Source organism: Malus sylvestris, chromosome 3, assembly GCF_916048215.2.
Source record: "Malus sylvestris chromosome 3, drMalSylv7.2, whole genome shotgun sequence".
Taxonomy (NCBI): domain Eukaryota; kingdom Viridiplantae; phylum Streptophyta; class Magnoliopsida; order Rosales; family Rosaceae; genus Malus; species Malus sylvestris.
The window spans coordinates 12,816,815-12,842,295 of NC_062262.1; the positions used below are offsets into that span (position 1 = coordinate 12,816,815).

The 25,481-nt window shown below is 36.5% G+C and overlaps 1 protein-coding gene across 1 annotated transcript; it reads left to right on the forward strand.

Moving 5' to 3' along the window:
* The first annotated feature begins 5,920 nt into the window (after nt 1-5,920).
* LOC126614198 (uncharacterized) lies at nt 5,921-13,795 on the forward strand. The gene is made up of 9 exons (XM_050281785.1): nt 5,921-6,401; nt 6,559-6,745; nt 7,088-7,224; nt 7,309-7,421; nt 7,878-8,121; nt 12,405-12,557; nt 12,674-12,753; nt 12,873-12,922; nt 13,388-13,795. The coding sequence occupies exons 1-9, from the start codon at nt 5,985-5,987 to the stop codon at nt 13,522-13,524; spliced, it is 1,518 nt and encodes a 505-aa protein (XP_050137742.1). The 5' UTR covers nt 5,921-5,984; the 3' UTR covers nt 13,525-13,795.
* Nucleotides 13,796-25,481: the final 11,686 nt, after the last annotated feature.

Sequence of the window (25,481 nt, forward strand, 5' to 3'; positions counted from 1 at the left end):
GAGCGATAGTCGGATTCAAACTAGAGTCACTAGTTGGTGCATTTTCCTCTTCCGGGGTTGTGAATCCTTTGAACCAAAGGGTCTGCCACGCTTCAGGGTCGGAGCAGATGATTGGCTAGCCGTCAATGTACCTTGCCGTGTAGAAGGTGCGGCCTCCCCTCATTTGGGGATGGTCCAACCTTCCCAGGCGGGTTGTTGACATACATGGGGTACATCTATCCTTGCATGTGTGTTTGCAGCGGATATATGTGATCTTGTCACCTTTGCTAGATCATTAAAAGCATCCGGCATGCTTTGAGCAATGCTCTGTAGATCTATAATTCGACGCAACTCAGTTTCAGACTGGGCAGTGTGGGGATCTAAATGAGACATAGTGGGAGCATACCACCACAATTCGCGGCGTTTTACTGGAACGTTAGCATGCTTATCTCCCCCTAACGACGGGAAGACTGTCTCATCAAAGTGACAATCCGTAAAACGTGTGGTAAAGAGATCTCCTGTCAAGGGTTATAAGTATCGAACAATTGATGGCGAATCATAACCGACATAGATTCCCATTTTTCTCTGAGGACCCATTTTGGTACGTAGTGGCGGTGTTATTGGCACATAAATGACGCACCCAAACACTAGTAAATGTGAGACGTCAGACTCGTATCCAATGACCAACTATAACGGTGAATGTGGTTGGGTAGCGGTGTGCCTCAGGTGGACCAACATAGCTGCGTACAATATTGCATAGCACCAGGCAGATACCGGCAGTTTGGTTCGCATAACCAAAGTCCGAGTTATCAATTGAAGGCGCTTTATGACAGCTTATGCCAGGCCGTTTTGGGTGTGAACATGGGGTATAAGATGTTCCACATTTATCCCTACTGACATGCAATAATCGTCAAAAGTCTGTGACGTAAACTCTCCAAGGTTATCCAGTCGAATCAACTTGATCGGATAATCAGGATGGTGAGCCCTTAGCTTAATGATTTGAGCTAGGAGTTTAGCATATGCGGCGTTGCGTGTGGACAACAAGCAAACATGTGACCATCTTGTCGATGCATCAACCAACACCATAAAGTATCTAAATGGTTCGCAGGTTGGCTGGATAGGTTCACAAATGTCCCATTGAATCCTTTGAAGAAATTTAGGGGGGTCGTGAATAATCTTTGTATATGAGGGTTGAGTTTTCAACTTCCCTAAAGAGCACGCTTTGCATGGTGGGAGTCCAACATAGGGATGTAACTTATGCTCGTGTGAAGATTTGAGGATACGATGCATCATGTCCCGTCCAGGATGTCCCAAACGATCATGCCAAAGCAACAAAGTGTCCGAGAACTTAGGCATAGGGCCGACCACACTATGGGCTTCTATGCCGTGAATGGTTGTGATGTACAACCCACTCGGCAAGCGTTCTAACTTTTTATGAATATGCTTCTGGCCATATTCATACAAAGTGATACAAAGAAATTCAGAACCATGATCTTCAGTGGTTTCAAGATGATATTGATTATCTCGAATATCTCTAAAACTCAGCAACGTTCTTCCGGAACATAGAGAATAGAGTGCCTCCTTAAGTGTGAAAATTGTACCATTAGACAACATGATATGTACCTTTCCGTATTCTTCAATCAGATTGGATGAGCCTGAGAGAGTCATCAAATGAGCTTTCTTGGGTATGAAGTTAGTAAAATAATGGCGTTCACGCAAGATGGTGTGCGTGGTTGCACTATCTGCTAGACAACTAACTTCCCTACTAGACATACCTAGAAATGAATTGATTGAATTGGTCACATGTATAAATATAAGTCCATTCATTCAATTAAGCAATTCGAGAAAATATCCATTCAAATAACAATCCATAATTCAAAACAAACCAAAACCAAACAAATTATTCTAAATACTTAGAAAAATTGTTCAAAATTAAACCATAAACCTAGCAAAATAGTGGGCTAGGGCGGGCCACTCCTAGTGGGTTCGGCCACTAGGGGTAAACACCCTAAATACATGTCTGATTTATTCATCCATAGGCGATGACGCCTCCTGGAAATCTGATATCTCCAATGATGTAGTTGCATCTTTCGGATGATCCACATGTGCAAAGTTAGACTTACAATGGGAATGATACTTGGCAATAGCCTCAGGGGAAGCTCGGCATACGCATGACCAATGATCTTTTGATGCACAACGATAGCACATGTCCAGTTCAGTATAAGCAGCCTGAATGGGAGCTTTGCCCTTGTTCTTGAAGTTTGGGACCTTAGGGGCGAGTGGTGGACGCTGCTGGGTCGCAATTCTTCCCTTAGGTGCGGTACTCTGTTGACCTTGGGCCGTGGTTGGGCTTGCCACCCATTGCCACTGCCACGACGGTTCTTTCGTCGTTTATGGCTGCTAGAATAGGTCGCATGCGCTTCAGGCGCGGCGTTCCAGCCAGTGGGTCGAGCTTGATGATTCTTTATCAAAAGCTGGTTCTGCTTTTCAGCGAGAAGTAAAATAGAGATTAAATTCGAAAACTTGGTGAATTTCTGTGCCTTATATTGTTGATGCAGGACAATATTGGTGGCATGGAAGGTCGAATAGGTATTCTCCAGGAGATCTGATTCGGTTTGTAGAATTTCAACAGAGAACAGATTCTACAAACTTCAGAGTTGTATTCATTCACAGACTTAAAGTCCTGGAAGCGAAGATGTTGCAGTCGTGTCTTGCTTCAGGTAAGTATATGTCTTTCTGGTGATCGAAACGGTCAGCCAGAGCAAGCCAGAGGGTGCGTGGGTCCTCCTCAGTGAGATACTCAGTCTGCAGTGCATCATGAATGTGTCTTCGGATGAAGATCATTGCAGTAGCCTTCTGAGCTTCGTCAACAGGTTTGTCGGCGATAGGTGTCTCGATGGTGGCTCTAATACCCTTTGCAGTGAGATGAAGCTTCATGTCTTGAACCCACTTCAGATAGTTTCTTCAGAGACTTCTAGAGCAGAGAAATCAAGCTTGTTCAAGTTCGACATGTCCCTAAAACGGAGGGAGAAAATGTGATTAGTCATATGGTAAGCCATAGACATATATCGTAGAACATACAGGTTCTACAGACATGTAGTGGTTTAATTTATGCATGAAAACTACGGGTTTCATGTGGTATGTTTTGAATGAAAACTTCGGGTTTCAAAGGCACTAAATTTGAAACTACAGGTTCAATTTAGTTTTATGAACAATTAGTTCATAATGAGAGGTTCCTACAAGAAACACAGAATGCAATATACTAACTAAGTGTAGTGGATTTGAGTTGTCTTCGGGAACTCAAGTGTGAGAGCTTCGTTACTACGAAAGTATGTGATGGTTCAAAGTATAAAAAATAAATTATTGAATCATTAATGTCCAAAAGTGATATTCAGGTCAATAATTTTGGATTCATTATCAGATTAATGGACTGCAGGTCACTTTTAATTAATTCAATAAATCGGGCCATACGGGGTCGATTGTAGAAGCAAAATAATATTAACATAGGGGTTAAATTATTTTAGAATGCTAAAATAATAGCATTTGGTCGAAAAATATGCCCCAAAAAATAATTTGGGCATGGGTGGGTGTCTTAAGCATAAGACACAGACCAAAAAAAACCTTGGGTGGTGGCTGCAGGCCACGGGGTGCAAGAAATCCCTCAGCCGCAGCTGGGTTGTCGTTTGGGCCGAATGAGGGTGCTCGGGACAAGGCCCAGCAGTAGCTGGCCTTGTGGGTGATGCACGGGATAACAAAACAAACCCAGCTTGTGGGCTGGCATGTGCGTGCAGGACAAGAACCCAGCAAGCAAAGCTTGCTGTGGATTTGGTCTGGGTCCAGGAAAGCTGCAGGCTTTCCACAGAGAAATAACTAGGGTTGCAAGCCTATTCTAATCAACAGGCCGAAGGCTTGGGGGTCCAAGTAGGTGCAGCAAAGCCCAAGGCTGCCCAGTTTGTGTCACAAGGATGGTGTCCAACTTTTCCAAAATGTTCAAAATTGTTAGGGTTTTACAAACCCTAATATGCTTCTAATTTAATTTTATGCTTTGACTCACAAATTCCACATAACAATTTAATTGTGCGATGCACGAAACAAATATATGAACATATACAATATATATATCGAAAGGAAAATATAAACATAGAGGGGTTCATGCATCATGGGGAATGTTTTCATGCTTCGTGGACGTTTCAAATATCTTCTTTTATTTTAAGCATACCTGATTAGCAGAAAACGAATAAGCCTTTGAATTTGGTGGATGATAGCCTCCTCCAACAATGTGTCAATTCCTTAGCTTTTGGCAAGAGCGTGCTGATAACGTGTTGTAGGCCTATTTGATTGAGCGATCTAGGGTTAGAGAGATAGAGGGGTGCGGCAAGCTTTAGGGAGAAGAGAGATTGATTTAATTGTGAGGTGTGTTTGATTCACCCAATTGTGCCTTTATTTATAGTAGTAGGAAGGGTAAAACCTTTCCCTTTAGGATTACAACATTTAATAGGTAATCTAGTCCTAATAGGAATATAAGACACATTCCCAGATTCCCTAGGATTTACACAATCACATTCCTATTCTAAATATGACTGCAACAGTTTCACATTTGTGTAAAATTGAGCATTTTTTTGGCTCCTTTCCAAATGATGCTAACATGTAAATTAGTATATCTTACAAATATAAAATTGTTAGCTTGGTGCGTACGATTCTCAATAAGGATTTTTGTAGCTTTAGGTGAGGAGGGTTTTATTCAAAATTGTCAATATTTTAAATATATATATAATAACAATATGAGTTCGCATTTTTTGGTTCATTTCAAATGATGCTAACATGTAAATTAGTATATTCTACAAATATAAAAATGTTAGCTTTGTGCTTACGATTCTTTTATTTAACAAAGATTTTCTTAGCTTCAGGTGAGGAGGGTTTTATTCAAAATTACCAATATTTAACATATAAATAGGTAAATTATTTTGCACATATATATAATAATAATATAAGTTCCTAATAAATTATGTAATAAATCATCCAAAATAATACCTAAAAAATAAATAAATATTATTTGATTTAATATTATAATAACATAAGTTCCTAATAAATTATGTAATAAATCATCCAAAATAATACCTAATAAATAAATAAATATTATTTGTTTTAATATTATAATAATATAAGTTCCTAATAAATTCTGTAATAAAACATGCAAAATAATACCTACAAAATAAGTATATTATTTGATTTAAAACTAATTAATATACTTGTATTTTGAAAAGAAAAAAAAATATATATATAGGTAAATTATTTGCTCAATATATATATAATAATATCAAAATGTGCCTACCATAGGTAATAATACATGCAAAATAATTTACCAAAATAAAGGAATGTTGATTGATTGCACACATCATATAATAATAACAAAATGTGCCTAGTATATGTAATAACATATGCAAAATAATTGACCTACAAAATAAAGTAATGCTTTAAACCAAGTGTTGCATTGGGTTATATCAAAGGAACTGTATTTTATTTTTGGAAATGTTTGGATTGAAACGACATTTTCAAGGTGGAATACTTTCTTTTAATTGACAAAGTACATGATATTTATAAAGATACTTGTAGGATGAGCTATTAACTCATCTAAAGCAACAACTTAATATCAAACTAACTATAAATGTATGTATATCATAATCGCATTCGTGTGAGTCGAACATGAAAACTTTTCCAATAAAGACTGAGTTCGTTATCAATTCTTTTGTGCTTTTATGAAGTCGATAGATAAGAGAGTGGATAATATCTAACTTTTTTAATATTAAGTTCCCTTACCATTAAACAATTGTCCCCCACCACTAAAGTCAATAGTCAATGCAATGCAAAAGTCTCCGGTTGATTATTGTACATTTATATATATTATATATTTGTGCATATGTATTATACATGCATGGCTGTACTTAGTACCAGATTCCAAAATACACAACTGAAACCCTAAAATTATTCTCTTCTACAACCTTGCCATGAACCCATTTATATCTTTACTTCTATTCCTTCTACCAATCATCTCTCTATTTATCACAACCTCAGTTTCTGGTTCACCCTTGAAAATCCCAAGGCTGAGTCCTACTGGAGGAACATTTGTACATGGAAATTATTTTGCAAATGACCAACCAAAAGCTTTGTCTGCACTTGATCAAAATGATTTTGAAACATTTTACTACACCCAAACACTTGACCATTTCAACTTCAGGCGCGATAGCTTCACTACTTTTCAACAAAGATATTTGATCAACTCCAAGTACTGGGGTGGCTCCAATGTTAGTGCACCAATATTGGCTTACTTGGGCGCAGAAGAATCAATTGACACCGATCTTGCTATTATCGGCTTTCTCAGTGAAAACGCCAATCAGTTCCAAGCTCTCCAGATATTCATTGAGGTATGTACAAAAGAATTTCCGGGCGCAACATAGAACTAAGAAGTAGTTTTCTTGCCGGACATTAATTTACACTTTATAAGATTATTATTAATTTGGACTGTTGATCAAGTGAGTTCTATTGCATTACTTAGTCTGAGACTTTTATTTTTCTCATCAGCACCGGTACTATGGGAAATCAATCCCGTTCGGATCAAGGGAAGAAGCATTTAAAAATGCAAGCACTATTGGGTACTTCAATTCAGCCCAGGCAATAGCAGATTATGCAGAGATCCTCATACATGTAAAGAAGCAACTTCACGCTGAAGATTCTCCGGTGATTGTTATCGGTGGATCATACGGTGGAAGTGAGTGACTGCAGATTCACCTTCACGAATATTGTTTTAGTAATTAAGACTAGCATATGGGCACACACAAAGTGTGTGAGAAAATTTTTTATTTTTGTTTTTGAAATAGAAGGAGAGACGAAGAGAGTGATAAAGAATGTGGGAGTGAGAAGTTTTTTATTTTTTTAATTAGAGATATGTTAGGATTACATGTAGGTGAGACTTCGAAAGAAAAAAACAGCAAAATTTGGTTGTGTGAAATTACATTTTGGTTGACAATGAGTGTTTTATTAATTAGTAGAGATAAGTAACTTTTTGGCCATGTTTTTTATTCTTCCTTTTGATTTTCCATTTTTGATACAGTGCTTGCTTCATGGTTTCGGCTCAAATATCCCCATGTTGCAGTGGGAGCTCTAGCCTCGTCGGCTCCAATTCTTTACTTTGATAACATTATCCCACCAGAAAAGGGATATTATTTCATTGTGACCAAGGATTTTCAAGTAAAGCCTTTTTCTTTGATGACGTTTTAACATCAATGTATGTCATCAATTGGAGTTATATAACTTTTTGGAATGCATGTGCAGGAAGCGAGTGAGACTTGCTACCAAACAATAAACAAATCATGGTCTGAAATTGATGAAATTGCCTCTAAGGATGGAGGCCTCTCAATTCTTAGCAAGAAGTTCCACACTTGCAGGTTAGTGTAGGAAACCTTGACATTGTATGTTGGGATTTACATAATTTCTAGACTAGTTAGCTAGCTTGATATTTCTTTGTATCAATAAGAATTATTTGCACTTTTTTTCATTTACATAAGTCTGAGGAAATTTTATTGTTATTGAGAAATTGGCTGAAACAATATAAATACAAATCTCAGTTGCCGATTGGTTACTTTTTGAGATTTGTTGATATGTCATTATTTAATGATCATTTCAACATTTGAGATTTATAAACGGAATTTTTACCGTCACTCTAAAATTCTTATTTTACACTCTAAACTTATTATATTTAGAAAGAAAAATACATTTGTAAGAATTAAAAAATGAGATTTTTAGAGTGTACAATAGCAGTTTCGTTTATAAAAAGCCTTATGTATAGTCAATTTCCCGAGATTAATGATCTCTTATTAATTCATTGTTTTATTGTTTTTTAGTTTGTTGAACAATTCTTCTGAGCTGAAGGACTACTTGAAATCAGTGTATGCTGGGGCAGCTCAGTACGATAGTCCACCAAGATATCCAGTTACCGTTGTCTGTGGAGGAATTGATGGAGCTTCTTCTGGAAATGACACTCTCAGCAAAATATTTTCAGGCCTTGTTGCATACAGAGGAAACAGGTCGTGCTATGTTAATCAACCCGGAAACCTATCTGAAACAGATATAGGGTGGGGATGGCAGGTAATTAGTTACATTAATTTAGTTATCTTGTCACCATCTCATAATTGATTAATTATGACAAACTTAATAAGTAATACCAATGCTTGCATGCATTACAAGACCAATTTTATAGCTTCAATTTTTTGTTCGATTTTGCATTTATTTTACAATTTACTATTATTAGGGGGAGGGGGAGAGTTAGGCCATCTCCAACCGAGGGTTGGCCAGATGACTCGTTTTAGCCCTCAGGTCCTCAAAGATATTAATATTTTAATGAACAGTATATGGCCATATTTGCCCCAGTCTCCAACCTAGGGCCAAAGGGCCATATGACTTGTTTTAGCCATGTCACAAAAAACCGTCTCCAACCAAGGGCCAAATGACCAAACATAATTTATTATTTAAATAAAAACTACAACAACTTAAATTCAAATCCAACAACAACTTAAATTTAAAAACGACTAATTAAATTTAAAAACTACAAATAAAATTTGAAAACAACATTAACTTGAATTTAAAAACTACAACAACTTAAATTTAATATCCATAATCAACATTATCTTCATCATCCACCATTGTAGAAGTATAGTTAGAGGTAAACAACTGCCGCCGGGTCATAATTTCTTTTTTTTTTTCCCTATCAAAATAGGCCTTACTCATTGGAGTGTAATTCGAAGTGTTCCTTTCCATATTCTTATCATCCATCTCTTTTTGTATTTGTTTGGCCCGTTCTTCATGCCTACTTTTCCTTTCTTCCGCCTCAAGGGCATTTTGCTCCGCCATTAATTGCAATGAGGCCGCCACTTCATGTTGAGCGGCGTAATTATCATTTGCCTTGCCCTTTTCCTTCAACCTTTGCGCCTTGTTTTGTCCTATAGCCCTAGGTATGGAACCTTCACTCGAAGACAGATTTTCTACCCTTGTTTGTTGAATGGTTGGAGATCCATCTTCATCCATATCTGCAGCTGAGGATGCAGTTCCGAACATCGGTGTATGAGCTCTATGTGGTGGATCTTCAACTAACACCCACCCTTTACAAATTTCCCAACAATTGTGGAACTGAAAGGGTTTCGAGCTGCTCTCTATATACAATTCTTCCGCTTGGCGTACCTAGAAAAAAAATTAAAGGAAATTAATTTATGAAATTAAATGTAATATAATTAAATATTTAAAATAAATTGTGAAAATACTTACTCCGTCATAGTAATCAGCGCCTCTTTCATGTCTACTTGCGGCTGCTAACAATGCTTGATGCCATTTGTTCAAACTTGGCTGAAGATGTTTCTTCCATCTTGAAGAACAACTCTCGTGGTTTCGAATATTCACTGGAGTGGTGCCTTCATAGAACTCTAAGTATTTTTTGGACACACGAGTCCAAACACCATCATTTGTTTGACAATTCCCCCTCACACTATCTTCCAACACCCATCTATAAACCTTGCAAAGAACTTCATCTTCTTTTCGAGTCCAAGCCCTACCTTTCATTGTAGACGAGGCCATTTGAAAATTATTGAAAAAATTGAAGGATAGATTTTTGAAAGAGGAAAGAAAATATGAGAATTGAAATGGTGTATGAATGGTGAAAATTTTGTAAGGAATGGTGAATGAATGGTTTAGGTATTTATAGGAAAAAAATTAGAATTTTTGAGAATTTGAAAAAAAAAAAAAAATTTGAATCCAACGGTAATTGGCACCAGCTAGCCGTTGGATTCAAATTTCTTTTTAAGCATTCCTATTGGTTATAACTGACAGGATTAATGTTTTTTTTTGGCTAGCCCTCCAGCCCTTTGGCCCTTTCAGATTCCGTGGGGCCCTCTCATATTCCACGAGCCCTCTGGCCTAGCCTTCGGTTGAAGATGGTTTTCGAGCTATTTTCGACCCTTTGGACCATTCGGTTGGAGATGGCCTAATATTTTAATGAATAGTACATGGTCATATTTGCCTCCATCTCCAACCGAGGGCCAATGGGCCATATGGCTCGTTTTAACCCTGTCACAAAAAACTATCTCCAACTGAGGGCCAAAGGGTCAAACGTAATTTATTATTTAAATTTAAAAACTACAACAACTTAAATTTAAAAACTGCAACTTATATTTAAAAACTACAACTTAAATTTTAAAACTACATATTAAATTTAAAACTACAAATTAAATTTTGTGAGGAATGGTGAATGAATGGCTTAGGTATTTATAGGAAAAAAAAAATTAGAATATTTAAGAATTAAAAAAAAAAATGGCCCAAAAAACCAAAAAAAAAAAAAAATTGAATCCAACGGTAATTGTTGTCAGCTAGCCGTTGGATTCAACTTTTTGTTTAAGCATTCCTGTCAGATATAACCGACAAGAATAAATTTATATTAAATATATTCATGTCGGTTATATCTGACATGATTGCTGGAATTTCTGGCCAGCCCTTTGGCCCTTTCAAATTTCGTGGGGCCCACGAGCCCTTTGGCCTAGCCCTCGATTGGAGACGGTTTTTAGACTATTTTCGGCCCTCTGGCCCTATGGACCCTTCGGTTGGAGATGACCTTAGAGACTACTACAATAATTTATGGGATGGAAGAGTTTCGAACCTGATATGCATAGGTAGAAACCCAACAACCCATCTACTAGGTTATTAGTATTAAGGATAAACATTTAACCATCAACTAGATTTTCTTTAATTAAGGTGGAGAGCATTTGAATCTAAAACCTCTTGGAAGGATCTTTTTAGCATTGCGAAGTCTAATACCACTACAGTACTATGTTTCAAAAATAGTTTCGTATATTGACCTTTGACTTAATTAAGTTTATGGTTCTTTTTAAAATTAAAAAAATGTCTCAAGTTCGAATATTCAAATTTAATTTAGGCGTAGACTTTGAATCCTTCATCCTCTCGTCGCACATACCCCTACTCCGCGCATGCGCAACTCTGTGCAAAGCCCACCTAAACACATGTACATGTTTTTGGAGGATAATATATACATAATATATATATTCTCCATACTGATTTGTTCCAAAGAATAGTTAAATATTTTACGCTGATTTGTTCAAAAGAGTAGTCCACCACCACTTGGACAAAAATCAGATGGCTTTCATGTGGTCACATGCATTGACATGCGTGCATGCTAGCTAGGTTGCTTACCAAATAATTTGCCAAGGTTGAGTAATCATCATTCAAAGAGTCGACTTGAAGAAACACAAATTCATGTGGATCATACTGCCTTTTCTTTTGTGTGTTGCATTTGCATATTACATAATTCCAATTTTCATAAAGTCACATTTATTTTTCATTAAGTCACATTTATGTTGACACCATGTATAACTAATCTATTGCACTTCGAGTTTGTTTGTGATTGCATCTGTAAGAACGTGTAGATATTTATATTAGAAATTCATGTGCGTTTTGGAAAACACTTGAAAGTGCTTCTTGAAAAAACAAACACTTAATAAGTGCTTTAAGAAAATATGAACTTGGAAGTGTTTCCCGAAAAAGAACTACAAAGTGTTTCTTTACCTATGATATAATCCAATATAAAGAACTTGATAATTTTACAATAAGTAGAAATTCAATAAATCATGGAAGAAATTATGTGCCGTACTATATTATGTATAGGAAAGATCGGAGATGTCCAGTTTCCTTCTAAAATTATTCAAGAAAACTTGATTTAATGGTTGAATACAAATAACTTAATTGTTATACTAATATTGTCTTACATATGCTATACACTGACTGTGTTTTTCTTGTTTAGTGTTTACTTAGTACTTGAGCCAAATATTTATATAATTGAAAGTTGTTAACAACCCAATGCAGAGAAAGAAAGAGAAATTGACTGCAAATTAAGTCTGATTTTATTCTCGCTAGTGACGGAAAAGAAATAAGACGGCCGCATATATTAAAAAAAAAAAATTGCATAAATGAATATGGATTCTCAAGGGGCAAAGCTAATGTTAATAACGATCTTAATATTCCTGAGAACTTAGATTCGAATTAGATAAATGATGTGTCAATATCAAGTTACTAGGTGAGCTCATTGTGTAGCTTTTGACCCAAATTCTCTACAATTATAGTGTAAATACGTTGTTGTATTAAAAAAAAAAAAAAACCATCATAATACAAACATCAATGTCAAAACTAATATCAATACCAATGTCAATGTCAATGCCAATATCAACAATGATAAATATATCTTTTAGTGGGAAAGTTTACTCCCTCGCACACAGACAGATGGGTTTATGGGGCTACAAAAATTGGACAATAAAATGGGGCCTTCTAGCTTTAAGGTTCTATATGTGACTCATGACTTTCTGCATTGTACTTAGACGTGTAGTGACATGGTGATACCCATAAGCATCAGCAACGGCACCATGTTTCAACCTGAGCTGTTCGATCTGGAAGCCTACATCAAATCCTGCAAGGCAAAGTATGGAGTCCCTCCTCGACCACGTTGGGTCACTACGTACTTCGGAGGCCATGTAAGTGTCCTCTTTATAATTATATTCAACATTTTAACATCAGTATTTTTCTTCATATATTTTAATTCACTTTAATATGTTGCTGCTGATGCTAACAAAAATTATACCAAACACAGGATATAAAACTAGCTCTCCACAGGTTTGCTAGTAACATCATTTTCTCCAATGGGCTAAGAGACCCATACAGTAGTGGCGGGTAAGCATGAAAATTACTATATAAACACAAATAAATTAAAGGAACATTGCTTTGACAAACCAACTCATGCATGATGTACTTGACAAAGTTAACCGTTGTTTTTAACTCTCATTACACAGGGTGTTGGAGGACATATCACGCACTGTTGTTGCCGTCCATGCAAAGAATGGTATATGTCAAATTCAATATTTTCAGAAGGGTCAAACCAAAAACCAAAAACCAAAAACAAAATGTTATATTTTGGGGTCTTTTGAAAACTTGTTCGGTAACTAATTTCAGTTTTTAACTTTCAGGAAAATAAAAAGTAATTTCAAATTCAATCCATTTTTTTTTGTGTATTAAAAAAAAAAACTACAAGATTGGTTTCCAGTTTTCATCTTGTTTCTAAAAACTAAAATCTGAAAAATGTTTTTGTCAGTTTTCATGGACGTCAAATAAAACTTAAAAACTGAAATAATTATCAAACAAACTGTTCAAATATATTACATTTGAAAAAAAAAATTTGATAGGGCAATAATCCCACCTAAATATAATTCATTCAGCTTAAAATATTACAAGAAACGGATATACCAAAAGGATAGACACATACGGAAATTATTTAAATTAATGTACAAAATTAAAATTTATTTTACAGGATCTCATTGCTTGGATATACTTCGTGCAAACCACACTACTGATCCAGGCTGGTTGGTGGAGCAGCGAAAAACTGAAGTGCATATCATCAAAGGATGGTTGGCCAAGTACTATGTCGACCTTCTGGCATTCAAATAATGAAAATCACCCCTTCAAACAATAAGACCACGGAAAACAAATTGATTAGGACAAATCCCAGCTACAACTTTCTGTGTGTCCTGCAGGGAAAAATCCATTAATTGCCAAAGACAAAGGCCACCCATTGATTATTAGTTGCATGTAATATTAGAACATGTGTTTTCTTCTCCTTTGGATGTATCCCATATTCGTTAGAATTTGAAAAGGGCAACCATAGGGGTATTTACAAACTTTATAGCTACTATCAAACGTAATCCCTAATTTTTTGTTATTGTTTACACCATTAAAATATTGGACTTGCATCAGGCATCCCCACTAGAACTTCAATGGCACATATTACCTTGTCACGGTAGCATCCCACGTCAATAATACAAGAATATGTGTTATTTCTTGTTCACGTGTTTTTGTATTATTAACATGAAACGCTACTGTTATAGTGTACTCGTGCTATATAAGTTGTCCCCCACTCCATATTCCTTTGTATTAGAGTTCTTGCCATTGCAGCTGAATTGGCTTGGATTAGGCAGCTCTTTTGATCTCCATGTGCCTTTATATATAAATTACTTCAATTAATGCTTTATTGTGATAATATTTATGCCATTGCATTTTCTTGTAATTCAGTATTCCATTGAAGAGTGAAACATGTTAACCAATATCAATGGAAGATCTGTGATCTACGAAGAACAATTTTAGAGAGAGAGAGAGAGAAAGAGAGAGAAGAAAGAAATTGTATATGATTTACTTAATCAGCAAGTAATGCAATGTACATCACTATTTATGCACAACAAACTTAACTACCTAACCAACACATAGCTCCTAATCTTGTGACAAGTGTAACAATCCTACACTCACTAACTCATACTCTAACATCCCCCCTCAATCTCTTGCTTTGAAAGCTAAGCATGAGATTGTTACAATGTGTTTGAAATAAAGGAGCACTCAATCCCTTGGTCAAGATATTTGCAAACTATTTTCTGGAGGAAGCAAACTGAACAAAGAGCTGCTGTTTTGCCACTCGATCCCTAACAAAATGCACATCGATTTCAATATGCTTTGTCTTTTGATGCTGAACTAGATTAAATGAAAGAGCAATAGCTGACAGATTGTCACAAAACAATAATGGAGCTTTAGAGATAAGAACATGCAGAAACACAAGTAATTGTTTGATCCGATCAAGTTCTGCAGAAGAAGTGGACAAAGCATAATATTCTGCCTTAGTAGAGGACCTGGAAACAATTTGCTGTTTCTTAGAAGACCAAGACACATGATTTGGTCCAAGAAATACAACCAAGCCAGTAGTAAATCGTCGATCATTTGGTTTCCTGCCCAATCATTATCACTAAATGTTGTTAAATTCAAATCACCTCTATTATAATTGATTCCCAAGTGCAGTGTTCCCTTTAAGTACTTAAGTATGCGCTTCACAGCTGTGAAATGAGCAACCATTGGATTATGCATAAACTGGCAGACCTGATGCACATAGAATGCAATATCAGGCTTGGTGAAAGTAAGATACTGCAATGCCCATACAATGTTTCTGTACAAAGTGGGATTTTCATACGAATGTCCATCATCCCTAAGCAATTTGTTATAGGGTAGACAGGGAGTATCACAAGATTTGGACTCATTCATTTATGTCTTGAGTAACAAATTCTGAACATATTTGGTCTGAGACAGAAATAACCCAGTTTTGGTTTTGGAAATTTGGATTCCCAGAAAATAATGCAAATCTCCTAAGTCTTTGATCTCAAACTTAAATGTGAGAGAGTGAATAACATCATGAATTGCATTGGATGCACTGCCAGTAATAATGATGTCATCAACATACAACAATAAGATAACAATCTCATAATCCACTTGTTTCACAAATAAGGAAGAATCAGAGTATGTATTTTTGAACCCCAGTATAGGTAGAAATGTAGTAAAACTTTCATTCCAAGCTCTGGGGGCTTGTTTTAACCTATATAAAGATTTATGAAGTTTGCAGACCAAATTTGGATGATTGAGATCCACAAACCTAAGAGGTTGAGCCATATATACTTCTTCTTGGATAATTCCATGTAGAAATGCATTCGTGACATCTAAGTGCCTTAAACTCCAACCAAAGTGTGCTACAAGGGCCAATACAATCCTAATAGTAGTTGGCTTGACAACAGGACTAAAGGTTTCTCCATAATCTTGACCTGGTTCTTGACTGAAGCCTTTAGCCACTATCGAGCTTTATGTCTAGCAATAGAGCCATTTGCATGCTTTTTAATCTTAAATATCCACTTGCACCCAACTAAATTCTTATTTGCAGGTAATGATACCAAACTCCATGTTCCCTGAGAATGAAGAGCATCAACTTTTTCTGTCATAGCTTTCATCCAAACAGGAACTTTTAATGCAATTTTGTAATTAATTGGTTCAACCAAAAACAAATCAACACCACCAGATTCTTGTAAAGTAGTCAGCAAAGCATTCTTCTTCACAATTCCACTTTTGCTTCTGGTTTGCATGGGATGCAAATTCATAGGAGGAATCTCCATAACTACTTGCAAAATTTCAGGTTGAAATGAAGAACCTTGATGCATATGAACATGTGATATTGCTTCAGTATTGGACTCAGGTACCATAGGGACTGATGGAGAAGATTCAGATGTACCAGTAATGGATAGAGGTGAGTGTGGGACAAATAGAGAGGATGAGGATGACATGGGTGATATTTGTGGTGTTGGAGAACAAGACTCAGTTGAATTACTAAGTGTAGGAGTTGTGTCAGTGGTGGAAGTGACATGAGACACAGGTAGAACAACAACATTAGTGTTTGTGACAGTAGGTAAAAGAGATGAAGGTTGAGACATCATAGAAGGTGTATGGGAGGACTTGGAATGTAGCAATAAGTTTGAAAATGGATAATCATGTTCATCAAATACAACATGCCTAGAAATATAGGTTTTTTTCCCAGATACATCATAACAAATATACCCCTTATACTGTGACGCATAACCTAAAAACACACATTTAATGGTTTGGGTTGAAGTTTGTTACTGAGATATGGTTTTAACAAGGGATAGCAAGCACAACCAAATATTCTCAAATGAGAAATTTGTGGAACAACTCCAAATAGAACTTCAAAGGGAGACTTATCAAGTAAAACTGATATGGGTATTCGATTAATCAAGTAAGATGCAGTTTGGACAACATAGGACCAGAAATAGGAAAGTAACTTAGCATTATGCAATAAAGTGATTGTGGTTTCTATAAGTGCCTATGTTTTCTCTCAACCAACCCATTTTGTTCAAGAGTATAGGGACATGATTTTTGATGAAGGATACCCTTATATTTAAGAAAGGATTGAAACTGTTTGGTAACATACTCCCCCTATCACTTTGGAAGATCTGAATATGACTTGAGAACTGAGTTTGAACATAATTGTAAAATGTAACAAACATAGAAAACAAGTCACTTTTATTGATTAATGGAAACAACCAACAGTGTCTTGTACATTCATCAACAAAAATCACATAGTACCCATATCCTTCTATGGAAATACAAGGAGAAGGACCCCAAAGGTCACTATGTATAGTGTGAAAAGGTTGTACAGACTTATTGACACTGTGGTGAAAAGGAAGTTTACAAAACTTGCCTTGTAGACAACTGTGACACATGATTGGTGAAGAGACCTGGTTACATTGGATATAAGCCTTATGCAACATCAATGTAACAATCTTATTTGTAGGGTGACCTAGTCTATGATGCCAATTAGAAGATAGTACTAGCTAACCAAGATATGCTTGAGGTTGTTGTGTTGTATTTTTTAGGGTAGACTGAGAAGATGCAAAAGGAATGAGATAGAGTCCTTTACTATACAACCCTTTGTAGAGAATTCTCCCTGTGGCCTTGTCCTGAATACAAAAGCAAAATGTATTGAAAATTAGCCAACAGTTGTCATCCAAACAGATCTGATGCACTGATAACAAGTTTTGGGACAATTTTGGAACATAAAGCACATAATTCAAGTTTTTTGGTTTCACTTTGGTGTTAATATCAGATTGACCAATGTGTGATACTAACAAACCTTCACCATTTGCTGTTTGAATAGTTTCATTTGATGGATAAGGAGTCGCCAAATACAAGTTAGACAGATCTGCAGTCATATGATTTATGGCACCAGAGTCAGTGACGCATACTTGAGGGAGGCCTTGAGAGGTGGATGCTTGAGATGGAGAAGAATAGTATTAAGTTGGAAATTGACCAAGAACACCTGGAGTTGGTGTAGGCAACATATGAGTCTGTGTGTAATGCTGCGGTCTTGAGTTCAATGACCTCTGACCTTGATTGAACTTTTCCTTGCCCTTGTTCATATCAAAAGACTTATAACCACCATTAAGATAGGAATATTGACCATGAGAACCATTAAACTACTGAAGTGGTGTGCTTGAGACATAGTAAGTCCAGAGTTAGCAGCCATAGTAGTGAGATATGAAGGAGCAACAGAAACATTGTCCACAATGCTTTCTTCAGCCAATAATTGTGATCGAAACTCTTTAAGGGAAATCACACTTTCTCTACCCCTAACCACACATCTGAAGGTATTATACTCAGGAGGGAGTCCATTCAAGGCTAGAATTACAATGTCTTCATCAACAAAATAGACCCCTGCAGCTGCCAAGTAATCCCTAGCCTATTTAATTTTATGTAAATACTGACTAACATTATCAGACCCTTTTCTGAGGTTCTACAAATTAGACTTCATTGGAAAAATACTAGTTCTTGACACAGTGGAAAATTGTTCTTTAAGACAAACCCAAAGTTCTTTGGAGGTTTTGCTACCAATCGCACAAGACATAGTAACCGAGGATAAAGTCGCAGTAATAAGTTGCATAACAGCCCTATCATGCATTTTCCATACTAGCAATTCATCGCATTTCTTAGAAGTAGAAGAGTCAAAACCAGATTCAGCAAAGACATTAGGCACAGGGCAGGGATTGGAACCAACAACAAATCCCATAATGCCATTGCTTTCCAGCATGAGTTGCATCTGAAAATGACAATTCAAGTAGTTGGAATCATTTAATTTCACGTTCACCGATGTAAAGATTGTGGAAACGAAGGCCGTAATTGGAGATTGAAGAATTGTAAGTTGAGCAGCAGTCACCATTGTTGTAGAAAACAATTGAATCAGATCATTGTGCAAGAAAAAACTTCGCTAAGAACAAATCACAAACACTTGGAGTGCACATGACAGAGAGATATAGAAGAAAGATCGATCACAGTACAAGATCGAGCCAAACCCTAGACAATAAGGGTACACAAAGATGAAGAAATCTTTGAGAATCAAGAAACAGAAATCAGAGGCAGCCGAAGACAAAATCGAAGGTAGCGGAAGCAAGAAGACGAATCGAAGTATCATGTGCAAGCATCAAAGGCGATTGATACCATGTTAACCAATATCAATGGAAGATTTATGATCTATGAAGAACAGTTTTAGAGAGAGAGAGAGAGAGAGAGAGAGATAGAGAGAGAAAGAGAGAGAAGAAAGAAATTGTATATGATTTTACTTAATCAGCAAGTAATGCAATGTACATCACTATTTATACACAACAAACTTAACTACCTAACCAACACACAACTCCTAATCTTGTGACAAGTGTAACAATCCTACACTCACTAACTCATGCTCTAACAAAACACATTGAGATATATTACCACATTGTCAGAAAAAGGGTTACAAGAGGGGATTTGAATGTGCAACATGTATCTTTTGCAGAACAATTTGTAGACATACCGGTAAAGGATCTTTCTGCACCACTGTTCATCAACATTGTGCCAATCTCATGCTTGGCTCTTCCAAGCATGAGATTGAAGGGGATGTAAAGATATCAACCATTGTAACATTGCCAAGTTTCACAGATTGAAGAAGGAAGTTGTTAAAAGTCTATTTAGGTTGTTAAGTCAGCTATTTTCTGTTTGAGTAGTCAGCTCAGTTTCTTCGTGAGTAATAAATGAGAAGTCTCTAAATACTGTAAAGTTGATCATTTGAGACTTAATGAAAGCAAGAAAGCATTTCTCTCTCTCTCTCTCTCTCAAAAATTCTCATTGTGTTGTCTCTACTTTCTCTCTGTATCCTCCTTCCATTTTAAAGGGCAGTTGTAAACTTGCAGTTGAGTGATTTGTGTACAATGTTCATTTGGACTTTATTATGAAATCTCCAATTGACCGAAAAAAAAGAAGGTAAAACCATTGCCAAAGAAAACATTGAAATTGAAGGAGAATGTTGGATTAAAATTTAGAAAGTGAAAATAAACCCATTAAACACAATTGTAACTTTGAGTATGCATGGCTGGTTGTTAATGAGACTAGAAAAGACCACCTATTGTGAGCATGCCAAAACCCAAAGTATTCAGTTTATACGTTATGCATGTTTTTTGTGCATAGTACTTGACTAGTATATATTACACCATTTGAAACACACAACTGAAACTAAAGCCTGTTAATTTGCATTCTTCCACAAAACCTTTGTCATGAGCCCATTTCTATATTCACTTCAATACCTTTTACTAATCATTTCTCTATATGTCACCACCTCTTTTAATTCTTTTACACTGCTAAACATTCCAAGGCTAAGCTCCACCGCCAGCGGAGCCACATATTACACTGCCAAACTCAAGCTTTGTCTGATTTTGATGAAACTCATTTTCAAACTTTTTATTACAACCAAACACTTAATCATTTCAACTATAGGTCTGAAAGCTATGCCCCAACTCACATTTTTTCTAGTCATTCAGCCTCAAGATGTGATTTTGACAAAATCATAGTTAGTGAATTGTGCTGTGAGGAATTAGAGAAAAAAAGCACGTCAAATTTATATAGAGAAGATAGTTTATTTTGTTAGTTTTTTCCCCCTTAAGTCATACTATACTGGAGTATCTATTTCTTACCAGACTATGTAACAGATTATGTGTCTATTACAATTTAACAAGTGAATTCTAGTGACCACATGATGTGATTACTGGTTTGTGTCCCTTATTGCATTCCTCTTTCTTTAAGAGTTTTACTCAAAAAAATTTTTGTTAATAGTTTTACTTAACACTGTTCAAAGTCCACTAGAAAAATATTTCTGGTTGTCCCTGGCCATATTCCTGCTGATACAACTATCATATTGACTTCGACATTAAAAAACCCACCCACCATATTGACAAGTTTCTTAGCTGCTCAATTTTTAGCCTTCTGGCTAAAATTATGGTGTACCACTTTTTCTTAGCTTTGACGTTGAGTCCACTTAAGCGAGTTGTGTCATATATGAATATGGATCAATTAGTTGCTTATGCACCTTGGTCTTATGAGATTATTAACAATAAGGGAAATGACAAACAACATAGATATAACCAAAGAAAAACAACGGAGAAGCTCTGTAAGATTTTTTGGCTTTGTTATGTAATTCATGAGCTTATTCCCTTATACTTCCACTGTTACAATTCGTGTAGATTTAGGGGGTGTATTCAATTAAGAATTTGAGAGTCTTTAATGGATTTATAAATTCATGGATTTTTATGGAGTTGAATTGATTTGTAGAGATTTCATATAAAATTTTGATTCAATTCTCTCGAAATCTCATGGGAAGAGGTGAGATTTGTGGATGCTTAAAATACACTACAAAATCTCTCCAATTTCCTCTAATTCCTCAACTTTCTCAAATTCTTTAAAATCAAATTCTAATTGAATACACATGTAATGTTATAAACTTCTTTAAAATCCTAATTGAATACACCCGGATTTCTAAGAATTTTAATAAACTATCTTAAAATTCTAATTGAATACCCCTAGATTCATTAAAAGAATTAAAATCTCCCAAAATCCCAATTGAATACATTAATTGCACAATTTGTTTAATTTTCCTTTCATTTCTCTAGGTTTGTTCTATTAAGGGTACAAGTCAGTAATATAGTTAGAAATACAATTAGCAATACAATTAGTAAGTTTGTTAGTCTTTGGTTAGAGTAGTTAGGATTTCTCTTATAAAAATAGTTGTGTAACCTTCATTCTATCAATTAATACAAAAGCATATTTCTCTCTCTAAATCTCCCTCTCTCTCTAAAACTATCTGTGTTCATCTCTCTTCACTTCATCTTTCTTTTTGATTTTCTCTTCAATTCCCAAACATTGCAATGTAGTTAACATGGTATTAGAGCCACCAGGATCATGCCATGGATTCTAGTGGTTTAGTAGTTTACATTTCCTTTTTCTTCCTAGTTTAGTTTCTCTTCAAATTTCCATTAGATTTTCAGTGCTTCCGCGATTGTTCTTGGGTTGATTTTTCTGCGATTGTTGGGTTGATTTTCAGTGCTCCGTTTTGTTCGCCATTTGGGACGACGTTGTTGGGCTACGAAAGAACCTTTGCAGTCATGGTTCGAGATTGTAGAATCAAGCTTTAAGAACTGGAGATGGAGATTTTCGAAATTGATTGAGACTTGCGATGGTTGCGAAGTGAGAAAGCGAGAGTGCGACCGTTTGAATCCAAATCGAGAGGAAAGAAGAGACTCTCTTATACTGGCTGTGTGGGAGTTTCAAGCAACATCTTGGATCCAGTGGAATATCTTCATCTCATCTAGATTTGGTGTTTTGTCAGAATTAGGGGTTTCCTCAGAATGTGGTGTCGTTTCCCCAAAATCCTATGCTTCTTGTTTACTGCAGTCCATGTGTTTGAAGAAAGTCCTAGCTCAAAAGTTTCATTTGAAGGTTATGTTTTCAGTCCCTTTTCTCTGAATTCTTGAACAAATAGAATGGATCTTTTCTGGATTTTTCAAGTTTTTTTTTGTTGCTGGTTAAGAATTACGGTTCAACTACTTGGTTGTGACTTGTGTTGTCGTTTGGAAGTATATTTGTTCAAGATTTGGGTATTCATGTTTCTGTGTGCTCCCAATTTCAAGAATATTGTTGGACTATGGAAAATGGCACTACCAGTTTGAGTTTTCTTGGGTATTCAACAAGGTGAATTGTACTGTGAAGATGGCATGTGAGTGACTTGATTAATTCTTCATAATTGTACTCCCTGTTGCTCTGCTTAATGATTCTTGTTCCAGGGGATGCTACTTTCATCACATGCCCGTTGGCACCTTCTGGTCTACTCTGTTTCTTCTATTGGGTTTGATTTTTCTACAAATCTTGATATGTTTGGTGAAATGGGTATGGATTCTTGGGTTTGATTGCTACTGATATCTTTAGGGTGTTCATTGTAGAATTACTCAGGAAGTTTTGCAGTATCCAATTCTTGTCTCTCTGCTTCACTTTTTTTCTGCAATTATGTTGAGGAGTTTGTACAGTAATTTTCCCTTATCTCAGCCTATAATGTCGAGTCTAACCAACTCAATTGTTAGCATGAATCTACAGTAAGTCCGGTTATACGATGATGTTAGAAGAAGTTGTTAATGGTAAATCCCATGAAGGGTAATTCCGTGATGTGAATAGGTAAAACCCACGAAGGGTAGAAGAAGTTGTTAACGGTAAATCCCACGAAGGGTAATTCCGTAATGTGAGTAGGTAAATCCCACGAAGGTTAATCCTACATAGATGTTGATTTTCTGTTGTTGAAATTGTGAAGGCCGATGCCATTGTTAAGAGTAGTTGTTTTTTGGTAAAATCCACAAAGGGCAATCTCGTGGTACTATAGTTAAGGCCGATGCCACACTATAGTTTGTTATTTTTTTTCTTCTATTTTTAAAGGCCGAAGCCAATGTTAAATTTAGTTGTTGACGGTAAATCCCACAAAGGGTAATCCCGCAAGAAATTGTTATAACCGGCCTAAGGGTGTATTACAATTTTATAAGAGGCTGTTCTTTGATTGAAGCACCTGCAAGAGGCAGTGAAATATTGGATGTTTTGGATGGGAATATTGAATTTTTATTTGAGCAAGTAGCATCTGTGCATTTTATCAACAAGTGTTATCACTGAGCAGAACTTTGTGGGTTTGGTTTGGCTTGGTGAGAATTCAGATGGGTTGCTAAATTGGGAGGGAATGATGGCAGTTGAAAGGCTTGATTTGCAGGGGATTGTAAAATTCTTCATTGCTGAAAGCTCGAAGCTTGAAGGATTGGGGTTTTCTAGGCACTATTTGTTTCAGTTCATGGCTGGAAGATGAGGTGGAAAACGTGGATAAAAGATTGCAGAGTTTGTTGTGTATGTTGGAGGATCAGGTTGTTGTTTGTTTTGTTGTGTCCGTTGGGGTCTCACTACTGAACGTGAGAACTTTGCTTACCTTACCAAGCTTGCTGAGCAGGCAGAGCGATACGATGAGATGGTTGATGCAATGAAGAAGATCGCAAATCTTGATGTTGAATTGATGGTTGAAGAGAGAAACTTGCTCTTTGTTGGGTACAAGAATGTTGTTAGTGCTTGTCGCGCATCACGGAGTATCCTATCATCAATTGAACAGAAAGAGGAAGCAAAAGGAAATGAGATTCATGTGAAGCAACTCAAGGAGTATAGACAGAAGGTTGAATCAAAGCTCTTAACCATTTGTAGTGATATCATGGTAGTGATCGATGAACATCTCATTCCTTCAGCTACAATTGGTGAATCAACTGTTTTCTATTATAAGATGAAAGGAGATTAGCAAGCTCAAATTGCTACAATCTCAGGGCAACAAAACCTTTTTCAATCAGAAAGCAACACCAAAGTCAAACTGGAACAAGAACACTCTACAATGGGTCCATTTGTCCATATTTCAGTGTTTGCTATTTGAGATTCTACTGCAATCTCAAACTGGGATACCCTAGTTGAGATTGAGAGGGAGTATTAATGGGGCGTTTGTTTACCCTCACTAGCCCTCACTGGACTAGACTAGATTAACTATTAGTCTAATCATATGTTTGTTGTTTCACGGGACTAGTATTAATGAGACTAGCTGGGATTAGCCTAGACTAAGGACATCGCTAGAGAATCTTAGCGAGAGTCCCCGGAAACCATGGGACTAGCTAAGACCCCTCTCTGCTCTCTGTCTCACAAGACGACAACCATATCGTTCCCACTCTCCCTTTTACACCACCAGACGACCATCACTCTCTCCCTCATCGTCCTGAACCCACAATCACGAGACCTCAGACTCGCCCATCCCCGAGATGCTTTATCGCCGAGCTCATTGTCGAGAGGCAACACTTCTCTGCTTCGTTCCTCGGCTTCATCGACTCCCAATCTTGCTCTCCCAAAACCATTTTCAAACACAGATTTAACGAACTTGTAACGCTTCGCCAGACAGCTTTTGAATTCGATCTCTCCTCATTCGATTCGTTGTGGGTATTTTGGTCCTTCACTCATAACTCCACCAATCTGCTCCTGGAGAAGAATTAGATGCCGCCATGTTTCTACTAGACTGCTTCTACGGGTTGTGGCATAAGGAGGCCATTTGGATGGCAATTGGGATGATCTGGGGACTGGGTTGCTTTGGACGGAGAAAAAAGATGGGGGAGGGAGAGAATAGAAAAATGGAGAATTGTTATTAAAAAAAAAAAGTGGAGTATACTAATAATATAATATTAATATATATAGATTAAATAATATAATATTAGGATTTGTTAATTATTCTACTTTTTAGTCCAGCATTACACAAAACACTTCACTAAGGGGTGGTTTGGGAGTGAGGTGCTTAAACAAAAAAGCACCCATGAAAAAAAGCTGTGAGGGTTTTAGGTGTTTGGTAAACTGAAAAAAAAAGGCTTGTTTTGGAAGCTGCTGTGAGAATAAGCTGAAATCAAAGGAAAAAGCTGAAGCTGCTATTTGAAGCTTTGGAAAACTGGTTTTTTTTCAAAGCACACGGAGCTACAGTGCTCCTTTAATGAAAAGACCCACTATCAGACTGTTTTTTTTTTCAAAAGCACTTTTACAAAAAAGTTTACCAAACACTCAGTTGATTTATTTTCACAGCCGCTTATTCTCACAGCACAGCCGCTTCTTCTCACAACAGCTTTTTTCAAAGCACA